At 43.1% G+C, this 13,458-nt stretch overlaps 1 protein-coding gene across 3 annotated transcripts in view; it reads right to left on the bottom strand.

Moving 5' to 3' along the window:
* NABP1 (nucleic acid binding protein 1) overlaps positions 1–13,458 on the bottom strand; it is a 93,525-nt gene that overhangs the window by 76,886 nt on the left and 3,181 nt on the right. The window contains exons 3-7 of one of the 3 annotated variants that reach the window (XM_053981739.1): positions 13,006–13,077; positions 11,578–11,650; positions 11,242–11,308; positions 10,365–10,436; positions 8,465–8,664 (exon numbers count right to left, since the gene is read on the bottom strand). In XM_053981739.1, the coding sequence (XP_053837714.1) occupies positions 8,567–8,664; positions 10,365–10,436; positions 11,242–11,308; positions 11,578–11,650; positions 13,006–13,077 (382 nt within the window). In that variant the 3' untranslated portion in view covers positions 8,465–8,566. Of the gene's footprint in view, positions 1–8,464; positions 8,665–9,299; positions 10,437–11,241; positions 11,309–11,577; positions 11,651–13,005; positions 13,078–13,458 lie in introns of those variants that run through there. The other 2 variants (XM_053981740.1, XM_053981738.1) reach the window with 2 other exon arrangements.

Raw genomic sequence — 13,458 nt, 5'->3', positions numbered from 1 at the left:
ACATAGATCTGTTATGAAAACAACACAGCTGTTGCTCATTCACTTACCCTACTTCTGCCATAGTCTCCAGCAGCTGCAAATCCAGACTCTATCTTAGAACATTCCAATTTTGATTGTTACCCTTGAGTGGGAAGTCCCTTGCAGGGCAGTTAGCAGCACACTGGGATGCCACTAGATTGTCTAAAACTCCACAACCAAATGCACAGTCCAACTTTTTGACAGCTCGGATGCTTCAAGCTACCCTAGAGTGGCATTTGAAGGCCTAAATGCTGCTGCCAGCCCAACGTGCTATTTCTGAGATCTTACCCACCCCTAGGAGAGCCCAGGAACAGCTCCCTACTCTGCTGTCTGCTGAAGAGTCGTGCTTTTAATGAGTTTCTGCAACAGCTCCTTCTGCTGAGTAGATAAAAAAGATCACCTGAGATTAATTACAGTAATAATTAAGAGCTGACCTTCTGGCAGTTAAGCCAGATACCTTGCCTTCCTAATGGCCCATCTCACAGGTGCAGCATGATGCTGTAGCTCTTCAGGACAAGTTACTCCTCACCTCTTTAGAGATGTGCAATTTGCACATAAATCATAGCCTCAAAACCCAAACCACTATCATTTTCAGGACTCAGTGATTTTTCAGAAGTAGAAAAACATTTATTTCCATGGTCAAGGGACAGCAGACTTGTTTTCTCTAGTATTAATGACTTCTGCCCTTGCAAACAAAAATATAAATCTAGATGTTAGTGATAGCCACAAGAGGCAAAACTTACCCACTCTAGATTTAATTATTTTATAGCACAAATTAGGAAAAGATCCTAGAATTGAAACAATACTGGTAACCCCACTTCCCAGCAGAGATGCCTGGTGCCCTGGGCATGGTGAGGAAGAAGAACAGCAGGTGACCTGGCCACACACTGGGGCCTCACATGAACATCTCCATGGGGCCTCACATGAACATCTAAAAACCTTCTAAGTATCCAGCACCAGAGCACTATGTGGATTTTGGGATGGCAAACAGCCACTAGCACAAGCCACAAGCCCAGCAGTCACTCCTTCCTCCTCCCTGTCCATCACTTGCCTCAAAAACTGGTGTAGGAATAGGTATTTCCAAAAGCAGCCAGCCTGGTGAGACAGACTCCAGGCTTTGCTATTCAGAACAGTTCAGCCTTGGTTTAAGCAGATATTTTGTTGTTTGTTCAGCTCTTTTCCCCCATATCTTGGCACCTCATTGAAATGAGCTTTACTAGGCACTTACATAGCAGAGCTGTAAAGAAACCAGCTGGTTAATTTAAAAGAGTGCAGTCCTTATAGCTTTCCCCTCCGGGAATTTCTTGAAGCACACACACAAAAAAAATTTATATTGTAACACTTTTTCTACCACATCATGAGTTTTACTTCCAAATCCATACTCTGAGGGGAAAAAAAGTCTCACTATCACTCTGCATTTTGCAGGGGCAAAAGGAGATGCTAAATAAACACTAAAAAACCACGTAAGAGCAGGAGTATGGTCTCACCTCCCATCCAAAGCCACGAAGAAATTACTGTCTCTGCCAAGAGTACATTTTGTCACTAAAATAGTTGCTACTGCAGGCCAGCATTAGCCCAGATCTAGCACATATCAATAGTGAACACCTGACATTCAGCTGGACAGGCTGAGGCTGCAGCCCCCTGCAAGGGACAGTGACAGGCAGTGCCAAGAAGCTTTTATGACAAGGGACAAGGTTTGGATAGGGCAAGGCAGGGAGCTGATACAGGAGAGAAGGAACAGACAGACAGGCAGGGTCCTGAAAGCCCTTGGAAGTGGCAGAGTAACAAAAAGCTGAACCACTGGAGCCACAGGAGTTCAGACAAGGCACAGAGCAAGGCTGGAGGCAAAGGAAGGCAAAAATAATCTATAAACCTATTTCAGAAAGGAAAGCAAGAAGAATTTGAAGGGAGAAAGGGGAGTATCGCCCTGTGGGAACGATGCACGTGTACTCATACAGCTATTTTAGTGTCGCCTTTTAGTAGGAGCAGATATTGTTGTTTGTTGGACAACAAATCCTTCCAAGGCCACGAAGCCAACCAAGAAATCCTTACCCAACCCTCAGTCCCAGAAACTATCCATTAAAAAGCTACTCAGCAGTTCTCCCTCGGTGTTCTGCACCCCATTGCCCAGTGACATTCCAAAGAAATCCAGCTCCACACAGGGCCAACCTGCCAGATGCCAGAGACACAGAGCTACCCCAGCAAGTCTGCAGAGTATTTAAGAAGCAGTTCGCTAAATTATACAAAGGGAATAATTTGCAATGTAATGGTGTGTTTGCATTCTGAATATCTGATTTCCTGTTCAACAAATAACCTAAACACTCCCAACCAAATGAAATGTAGACAAGACTTAAAATGTTTGAAGAAAAGCACTCATCCAGAAAATTAAGGTCAACACGGAACAGATGGTGCCTCTGAAAAATGTGGCTTCAACATTTATCTTTATGTAAAATAAAAATCTTTTAAAAACCTCCGGCTGTTTGGTGACAGTCCTACTTGAAATATTGGACCTTGCACTCCATGGATAATAAAGAAGCACTAAAAAATGGCTTCAAAATACTAAATCTAAATAAAGTTCTCTCAACTAGCGTGCAATAAGATTTCTGTGGGCACGTAAATACATATCAATAAAATATAGATTCAAGTGCTTCTGTAACTGCCATAAATATTGCAACTGCTCTGCCCATTTCCATAAATATGACCCACGACTCCCAAGTGAGAAGCTTTTTCATTTGCAGCAGTCAGGGAAAAAACCAGTCCTTTCTTCTTTATCAAAGTCTTTTGAAAGGCTGAATTTGAAGCCCAGCACACGGGGAGCTGTGAACAACTTGTTACAGCGATGCATGAAACGCCTTCGCCAGCCTCAGAGGATTCCATCAATGGGATTGCAGGAAGATCATGGTTATTCTTGAGGGCAGGCAATGTCACACCCGGCTGGGGAAGGAAACAGGGGCTCTAATTGGGCAGGGCTGTAAATTACTTTGGTAATACAGAAAGCAGCTGCAACAAGCAGAAATAATGAGACAGACCTGCCAAACACCCGAGGAGTAGTAACATGTTAAGGGACAAACGAGAAGAGGTCGAGCACTGGCAGGAGCAGCAGTGCAAGTGCCCACAGGGCAAGGTAACCACAGGCAGGGGAAGGCTCAGCAGGACACCAGGGAAGCGCCTCCACTGGGAAGGTTTTCTCAGGACAGGTCAAAGAGAAGGCAGTCAAAGAAACCACGGAGCTGCACAGCAGGCAGCTCTCAAGTTTACAAGAAACAAACAAACAAAAAAAACCCAAAGCCCTCATATCCTGAGTGAACCAAATATTTCTGGGAGATGAGGTAACCTGTGGTACCTGAAAATACTGTCCTGTGGAGATCTCCTCCTGTGCATCACCCTGCTGACAGCTGGGACCCTCTGACAGGCTGTTACTGCTGATCACAGGCTGCACACAACACCTGAAGCTAATCCCTTAAGCTAATTCCTCAGGGGGCACCTGTGTTCCTGGACTGAAGAAGAAGCCTCACCAGTTTTGGCCATCAAAGCAGCCACAGCCATAGAAGGAGCCATTCGTTCATACCACCCAAACTAAATCACAATTAGCCCAGTGACAACAGGCTGCTGAAGCACATCCCCAAAACCACAAGGTAATTACAGATCTACTATCAGTTCTTGTTTTCCAGTCACCAGGCATCCAAGAGAACAACCATGATCAATGCACCTCTTTTTTTCAGTGCAGCTTCCAGACATTTACATCTACTAGAAAGACCCAGATTTTTGCAACTGTTGCCTTCAGGTCCAGCACTGATAAAGTTACACAGTGAGCTTCTGCAAATCCACCTGGCTAAAAAGACTACAGGAAGCTAATTGCAGCAATTTTCCTGAGCTGACATATCCTTCTAATTGGCTTCATGTACTGACTTACTGATATTTTGGGTCCCACTTCCTCTAGAAATTATCTCTGATTCCCCATACTACTGGGGAAAATAAGCTTAGCAACAACATTTAGACTCACTGTCCCTAGCAATGGGCCCTGCCATCAGTAAAGCACAGCCAAAATGAAACCAGACTGGGCATTCCAGGGAAACACTTGCAAGAATGGCGTTTGCACAGGAGTTTCTTGCTTCAAGGTCATCCCAACCCACATCACAGACAGCTCTGATAAGCAACAGCACAACAACTCACCAGAGACTTAAAAATAGTAGAGAGTTTATGAAGCTCTTGTTCTCTCCCTACCTAAGGCTTTTTAAAACTAAAATAGATATTTTATTTTCTTCTAAAAGAAGGTTGTGTTGATTTTGTTGGTCCTATTGCATAGCCAAGTGCTGCTGCTGCACATAGAAACATCTATCTCCATCAGGCCTCAACTCACTATTTCTAAAAATAAAGTAAGTAATAATAAATAATTTGTTCTTCAGCACCTGGTGTTTAAACTTATTTCTTGGCAACTTCTGTTCTCAGCATTTAAACATTTTTCATATTCACCTTAAGTCTGGCAGCACTATTGATTATCCTTCTCTGCCTCACTAATAATTTGGTTGATGGCATGCAGGTGGGTCTCTCATAATTAAAAAACCCATTTGCAAAGTTTGCATTAGGTGATCTGAAAAAATAGAGCACTCCTTTCAAAGGTTAAATAAGTAAGCCGCAGAGCTCCATGAAAATATTGCATAATTTAGGGATAAAAATAGTTTTGCTTTATTCAAGCTAGGCTGGATAGGTAGATTTTTACCGCAATCAGCCTAAACCTCATCTCTCCAAGTTACATGCTCAAGTTGATTATAGAAAATTAAATTTAGTATTAATCAAGCTAGGAAGAAGGAAATTACAAAAATTAAGCTAATGCATAAATCATAGAAAAGAATGGTGGAGCCAGCTAGAGATCATTTAATGCATCTTCATCTTGTCCCACACCAGAACCAACTCCCCCCCTCCCCAAGCCACTCTGACAGTTATTATCCAATCCTTTCAAAAATTTACCCACAACACAGGTACCAGAAGCCACCAGTCAGAGCCCTGAAGAGCCCCACCAGCCCTTCTGCTCCAGGCCTTGCCTTTGGGGTATCCCCCATCCCTGCCCCAGCTGGCAGGGCCCAGGAAAGCAGCTCCTCCCAGTTTCACTGACAGGTCACTTGCAGTTTTGGGCACAGAACTGCAGCACTTGGCACCACTGGAAGAAAAAAGAGCAAACCCAAAAGGGCAAGTCCAATTACCTCACTTCAAAGGATCCAGGCTTAGAAATATATATTTGTAAAAGTTTTCTGATTTAGGAAGAACTCTACATTGGCTGTGGCTTTCATCTTCTCCACACCATCCACACCATAAATGACAAATTTAGTATCTGACAGATCTGCACTACCACTTTATTCCAGTTTTACAGATGAGAAACTACTGCCTGCATAGGACCTGATCCAAATTATCCTTGAAGTTAGTGGGATCTCCCAGTGAGCCCCATGGGACATAGGGTGGACAAGCATGGTTCCATATTTCCCAAATTGCTGTCCAGTACTTTGCAAAACCACTTCATCCTCTGGACACAAACCCAAAGAAAGCTTGGTAGAGGGTTCTGCTGACACACTACAACCAACATGCAACTACACCTCCATGGAGTCACAGCTGATGGTGTATGAAGCCAATTTTGTCTTTTATATGCAAATTTATTAAACATGGAGCAGCCAATCAGCCCTACAATCCACTCTACACAGCCAAAACCATGCAATTTAAACTTGTATAATAAGGAAATATTTAGCTCTGATGATACATTTAGAGAACAAGAGTTTTCTTCTCTGAGCTACAACCTGTTTTCTACCTTCCCTAATCTTACTTGCTAGGACATGTACAAATCCAGACGGTCTTTATCAGCTGGGGGTGTGGGAGGGCAGTTTCAGATGAAGCTCTTACAACTGCATGGTTTTCTTTATGAGAAAAAAAAAAACATCAGCAACTTAGAGAAATTAAAAACCTAAATGAAGTCCTTAAGAGTTGTCCTTAGTCACTTCCAAACCTTTTTCCTAATCCCTATGAACTCCAGTAGTTTAATCAACAGCTTGTTTAGGATTAATCATCTCATCCCAGTTATGCACACACACGCACTCCCAAATGTCCATCACAGAATAAATTAAAAAGCAGAATCCCCATAAAGAGCCATAACAATTTCACATTCTCTGGAAGCAAGAATAAAGGACTCAGTAAGACAAAGGCAGAAGACAGAAAGAGCATCTCTTAATGAATTCCTGGGGCCCCTGTGCTCCTCAGCAGCAGGGCCAGGCTCACCCTGCAGCACTGCACAGTCAGAGGCAGACCTGGCTGGGGCACAGCTGGCAGGAGCTCCACTGCAGTCATTAACGGAGCTCAGCACATCCGGGCTGGGCAGCCACAGCCCTGCAGCCTCCCCAGGAGCATGCAATTCCCCAGATTAACTGACTGCAGCTCCGGAGCCAGCTGCCAGCAAGGGCTGCAGGGAGACTGCAAGGCAGCTCCCGGGATGCCGTGGGAAAGCACTGCTGGACACCACACACACAGTGCAAATAACTGCTTGGCTCAGGGCTTAAGGACAAAGAGCATGTTTGACTGGGCACATCTACAAGCATTAGAGAGGTAAGGGAACAACCTGGCAGGTGAAAACACATGGGCCATGAAGGAGCCCAGGAGACTTCCCCAGAAACACTCCAAACCCCATTGCTTTTACTAATTCCTAGTCCTATACAAGCACTTCAGGAGTTTCCTAAGAAAACTGCCTTATAGTGGGGAAAAGATCCCTTGTTTTAGGAGTATGTACATGAGCTGCAAAAGATGGCCATAGCAGCCAGGTCACTATGAAACACAAGGTTCAATGTCTATGAAAAACATAAGGGGTTTCAGGGAACAGCACCTGTCTCCTGAACACTCCCCTGGCCAGAGAACATGGTGGACAGCCCTGCAGTGCTGCTAAGGGGGTTGGCTGTGCAGACACTGCACTGAGGTAGAAAAGGTGTTTTGCACCACCCATCGTGGCTTTGCAGAAGCAGCACTCACTGCAGACACCCTTCCTGGGATTTGTGATGCTAAAGATCAGCATTATTTGGAGAGCACAGGACTGCAACCTGCCAGTTTCAAGTTAAGGCCAAAACTAAATAAACAAGTTGTAAAGGCAGATTACATTCCAGGTACTGCTTTTTGGTCTAGTATTTATATTTGTTTTTATAGCACCTTCCCATTTTCACTGTGGACATGGAGTGAGTGACTTTCCCCTGTATCCAAAGTTATGACAGTATTTCACTGTACAGGACTGCTTTGCCACTTTCAGATCAAGGTGATTCATGCAAAGGATGGACAGAAAAAACAGACGGCAGCAGAAATACAGTAAGAACTCTTTCCACTGCCACTCTGCCATCAGTCCTTGTGCTGGGCAGGTAGGGGAGGGGGAGTTGTTGTCAGGTGATGAGAACAGGGCATCTTGTGATTCGAGTGTATGGGGACTACTCAGCAGCACTTCAGCACTGTGCAGTTTGTGTCTGGGTACATGGACACTTTTCCTTTGGAAATCTGTATTATCCAGAATGAGACTACCCTAAGTGCAGCCTAACCATTAACAGGAAGACATCTACAGAGAGACTCCTTGACCTCATCACTGAGCACCGAGGAACTGCCTTAGCATGTTACAGTAATTCACAACTGCTTGTTTGCACAGAGATGTGTGTCTGTGAACCGAGGTGATAGGTTCCCAACAGCTGTAAGGCTCCCAGATTCCTCTGCAAGCTGAGAGCTCACTATCTCGACACTGATACCTCTGAGGGAAACAACTTTGTCACAGGTTCAGTGGAAGATCAGAGGACCTTGAAAAATTATATTTAAGTCCATGTCCATTTCAGGGCACAGATTTCCCCTGCAAAGAAGTAAAAATTTATTAATAAACTGCAATAGTTTAATGTAAGAAACAGGAAAGTAGGAATGTTACTAACCTTGAGAATGTGAAGACCAGTCTCTTGCTTTTTTCCTCCCAACTGCACATCAATCATCCACTTCACTGCAGGGTTTTATTCTTATGCCTCTTATTAGCATTAATCATATCACTTTTTACTTGGCATTTGTGAACAAGTATTCTGTTTATTAGCTTAATAAAAGCTCAGATGCATAGAGCTACAAACATCAGGCACCTCAGCACACACTAACACAGGATTGCCCTTGATTTTAACTTCTTTATGCCACAGAGAAGACCACCAGTGTGCACTTGAAATCCACACTGGAGATAGTCCAATGAACACGAAGACCCCACCATGCCATCACCTGCACTGTTCACTTTGCTAACTTTACAGCTACTACTGACCGGGCAGCATGGCTCTCACACCATACTTACATCTCATGTACCTCTGGAACACATCACAGATAGTTCCTGGGTTTAGAAGTCCTCTGGGCTTCCTTCTCACAAGCATGTCATATGTCTTAGAGCAACACTGCAGAAGAAGGTTGTCCATGCATCTAGACTATACATCACATTTATTTAAACAAGTAAGCAATTTAAAGTCCCTGAGTTACATGTCACCTCCTTACACCATTTCCCCAGAAATGCCTGCTTTCTGCTTCACCAATGACCAGTATATTCTTCCACAGCAGCATGCAGAGGGGATCTCCTGAGGCATGCCACCCTTTTGTGTCCAAAACAAGTTTCTCTAGTTCCACCTGGAAGTACCAGGAAAGCACTTTACCCTCAGGTGTCTCGGCACACAGGTCTCTCTCAACCACCCTTCAGCACTTTGTTGTTGCTGACGCTTGCATTTCAAAGTTCAGTATTTCACACCAAGTAGGGAACTTGCACCAATTAGAAACAATTTTCAACATATCATGATAGAGTACCAAAAGCAAAAAGTATCAAATGTAAACAACTTGTAAACATTAGTAACACATTGGTAGATTCGAATAACGTGAATGACCAGAGACAACTCACAATTCAGAAACAGCCTTTTGTCATGAAGTCTTTATGGCTTGACAGAAAGAAAGTTAGATTTGTTTTTGATGTGGTTAGTGCAATTTTTTTTTTTATTTGAGAGGTCAGTTAAGAAGAGTTAAACAGATGAATCCAGTATGACATCTCAGTTTCCGAGTTGTTTTTGAACCTGATCTGAAATATGGCACTGGACTCTCATCTAGAGTCAAGGCATTTGTGATCTCAGAAATAAAACCAGCTATTTGCCTCCCAGGATATGGAGAAGGCTCTTCAAGGGATAATTCATGTTTCATATAAAACAGAGGAAGGAAAGCTTAACAGCATCACAAGTGCAGTTGTGTGCTTGGCCAGTACCTCTGCAATCCACATATACAGCTTCATCTAATACATAATTTATTTGGAAAAGTGAATGAAGGAAGGAGGAGTAGGCAGACTCATTGAAGTAATTGGGTAATGCAGCATTTGAGAACAGTCCACTCCTGGAAATTCAGGCTCCTGCAAAGTAACCTTGGGCTTTGACAAAAGGAAAGGCTACAAAATGCATATTTCCCAACACTGTCTGAATTTAGATCCTCCTATTCTGCTATCTCATGCAAAGCAAGAACAAATATCCATGCTTCTATCCAAAGCAAAAATCACTGTCACTTTCCTTGACAGTGATAATGGTGTTTAGACAGAATTTTTCAAGTAGTGTATACCTTTCTGGAATCAGAATCAAGCTTCACGACACTCACCACATCTTCAGCTTTAATTCAAGCTATCCATTCCCTGATTCCAGAGACACCACTAGGTCTGGCATCACCATTTCCTTACACTTATTGCTTCACAAGCTGTATTAATTCCCAGGACACCTAGCTCACCAGACTGCTTTTGTTCTTCCCTTCATTTCTCTTCCCATACAAAGAGCTCCCATTATCCCTAACGGAAGTCAACACATGCGTACACAGGACAGAGTAGACCTATTAAGGCTACATGGCTGACCAACAAAAATACATGTACATAACTGAAATTTTCTTCTGTTCAGCAAAGGGCACTGAGTTTTAATTGAGACATTTTCACCTGTGACCCTTACTTCCTCATATCTACCTTCTCCCCCTACCCCCTTTATGTACGGGGAAGACTCACTGTGCTTCCCTGATGCAAAACAAGAACTAGATCACATCAAGTTTGCTCCATACACCAAAAAAGTTAAAAAAAAAAAAACAAAAAAACAAAAACCAAAGGACAAACTGGTTCACAGTTAACTATAAATAAAAGTGCAGTAAGTGTTCAAGTAGAGTGTAGAGTTTAAGCAAGCTGTACACACACATTTGGCATAGTCATCTTTTAAAGGCCCTGCGTGGGTCCCTCCCGTTACTGACAGCAGGGGGAAGAGGCTGAACACTATTAGCTGCTGCTGGATTTACAGGTCCTCGTCCATTGCCTCTCCCACTACCTGCATAAATGTGGCCGTGGTTATATGTGAATGGAAATCCACTTGCTTCAGGTCCAGTTTGTAAACCATTTCCTAAAAAGACAGAAAAAACGTTATCACGAGTTCCATGGGTTGAAATCACTGATTCCTTACATAAGTTTACCAACAGGGAATACGTGGAGTTTGCAGTAAACACCAAACCCTGAAGACCAGAAGGAAAAGCCTCCCTGGCACTGCAAAACCCCAAATCACAGCTTACCCTTCCTTTCCCAAACTACCTTCCCTCCATCCCTTTCTCAACTAAAGCAAGAAGGGTCATGATAACAGCTGTATAATACCAGCTACTGAATATGGGCATTGTGTAGGCAGGCTGGAACTAAGGTTCCCTCTCAGTTTACACCTGCTCAAAGCCTTGAAGCATTTTCATATTTAAGATTCTGTGTTTAAATACAGCACAAAATGATCTGGGTAAGTCAAATATTGAAATTCAGATTACCACCACATCTGCTTTTGTGAGCTAACCAGGCAGGAAAGCCATGGTGTCTAGCAAGACTGAAGTAATTTTTAAAGCCAATGGCTCAGGAAGTTTAAAAAAAGCAGAATTTCAAGTGCAGCAAAAACTTTTCAAAAGCATCACAACAATTTAAGATTAGTCAAGACCTCTTATGTGATATAGGCAACCCAGATATTCTAATCTCCTCCTCTCTCGTACAGAAGAAATCCTAAAAACAGTTTCAGAAAATGTTCATGCTTACATGCTTGAGGTTCTGGCCCCAGTCTGAATGACTTTTTAGAGCCTAGTACATTTTATCCCAAGAATGGAGAACCCTTGAAATAAATTTCTATTCCCATTAAGTGTTTCTCATTTTTTCACTTCTACAAACTGAAAAGAACTTACCCAGTGGCCCAAAAGTACAAGTACCCATACCACTTGATGCAGAAATATTATTCTGTTCACCCTGTGCCTTTAGAGAAAAGTAAAAAAAAAAAAAAAATAGACATGGATCAGAGAAAGAAAATTCCTATTTTTACAGAAAGGGGCTGATTCTTTCCCCTCTTTGTTCTTACAGTGGCTCCACATGGAATTTATCTGCTACTTCAATTATTGGCTCATTTTTAGCTATATATCACTGAGTCCCTTCTTCCAGAAGAGTCACATCTGATCATAGTCTAGTGTGAAATATTCAGAACAAAGAGCACTTTAGGCCAGAAGCCTCAGACAAGTTTAACATACCAGTTTGTTCTGCCCGACATGTTCTGAGTTGGGTTCACTGTAGTTTGGCACTTCTGAGTACACCATGCAGAACCTGGGAAGAAATTAGGATTATTAGAAAGTTCTAAAGCCATTTTTTAACAGAGTTCTCAGCTCCACAATTCACAGAGCATATATTCTTGACACATCCCATCAGATAGAAGTAATTACTCCAGACCCCACTGTTCAGAAAATATCTGTAGGTATTAAAAGGCTCTTTGATCCCTTTATAGGCTTGTGGTGAGGCTGCCACATCTTCCTGATGAGGGCATTTCAATCAAGCAGAGGCAAGGATTCATTTAATCAGGGAGGTAAACTGGCCTAAGTAAAACAAAAAGTGATGAAAGGGCTCCCTTTGTCTCTCTTCCAGCTGCATAATCTTGTCCAGCACCCACTCACAAGGTCACCTGAGGCACTGAGTCACCCAGCCTGCTCCCAGACAGGGACTGCATTACACCTCTAGAGAAAACTCACTCCCACACACTCCCATACTGTGCAGTGCCCCATTAACAATAATAGCACAGGGGAGCCCAAAACAGGCAATGAAATTCAAAGCATCCTTTTCCACTCAAGGGGACTGTGGCAGAATAGGCTCATCAACTCACAACATGGAAATTATGGCAGAGAAGAAGAAAGATCTGGATCATTACACTGCTTAGAATGGTTAAACTCAAGCGGAGCTCCCACCTGCTGCTGAGAGGTACAACTCAGATAAGGACTCTCATCACTCCAGCGTGCTGGAGAGTAAGTCAGCTGGGTGACTTCTGAGGTAATGGATTTTGTACAAGACAATCTATAGATTTTTTTTTTGTGTAAATCCATCTGAACACTGGGCGTTTCTGAACCATAAAGGAGGATATGTAGCAACCCCAGAGCCCCACTTCCCTGATGACTGCAAGGTTTCCCACAGCACTTTGTGCAACAGTGGAAGTACTCTTCTGGTTAGAAAATGTTGCTAGTTTTTTCTATTGCTCAAGTATGTTAGTCATGTTTGTTCTTAGGCAGAAGCTGTTGCCCCAGTCTGTGGGCAATTTAAAGCAGGTTTAATGAGACTTGCTTCTGCTTGGATATGATTCACTGGAGTGACCTTGCTCTTCCTTCTCTGCATTGCCTGTCCCTCAAGGATGACACACATACAAAAGACTTCCACCAAAATTAAGTGGTTAATCAAGATAAGGCCTAGGTAAGCAAAGCAGATTGTCATTTATACAGTTCCTCCTCCTAGACCTGTGCCAATGAAGGAGGCTGGTTTTCCTCAAAGTACCTACAGTCCAGACAGGGTCAGAGCTCATTATACCCACAACCAACTGAGAACACACTTTTGCTGCCCTGAATTCCATTTCCTAAGAGCTACCAGGTCTCATACTTACCATGGCACTCTGCTGACAGGTATGAACACACAATACTTACTCCCCAATTTTATGCAGCTCCCCTCCTCGTCCCGTGTAAAGTGTCAGGCATCCTTTCCACAGAGATGCGTACCTGGCCAGAGAAAGGAGAAGTGAAGCAGTTTCTTAGTGAATGAGCTTACAGAGGAAGTGGAAGAATGCTATCTTCCAGGAAGTTAACAAGTATTACATGCCAGCATGGACTAAAAAAATTCCCAGGTTCCTCAATGTCACCGACACCAATGGTTTACAGATCCCCATGTACTACTTCTAGCAAAAGGTACCGGAAACTCAGCAGACTCCTTTGACAATTCCAGGAAAGCAGCCAATTATTTTGAGATTGGATGCTCTTTTGTTGACTGGAACAACCCTTATGACTTGTCCTGCAGAGAAAAGGCATTTTGCCAAAAGCAGTATCTGTGTTATATTTGGTGACAACTCTCAGTTCTGCTTTCAGCAGGAGCCAGGAAGAATC

Source organism: Vidua macroura, chromosome 7 (assembly GCF_024509145.1).
Source record: "Vidua macroura isolate BioBank_ID:100142 chromosome 7, ASM2450914v1, whole genome shotgun sequence".
Taxonomy (NCBI): Eukaryota; Metazoa; Chordata; class Aves; order Passeriformes; family Viduidae; genus Vidua; species Vidua macroura.
This window is presented reverse-complemented; position numbering and strand designations above follow the sequence as displayed.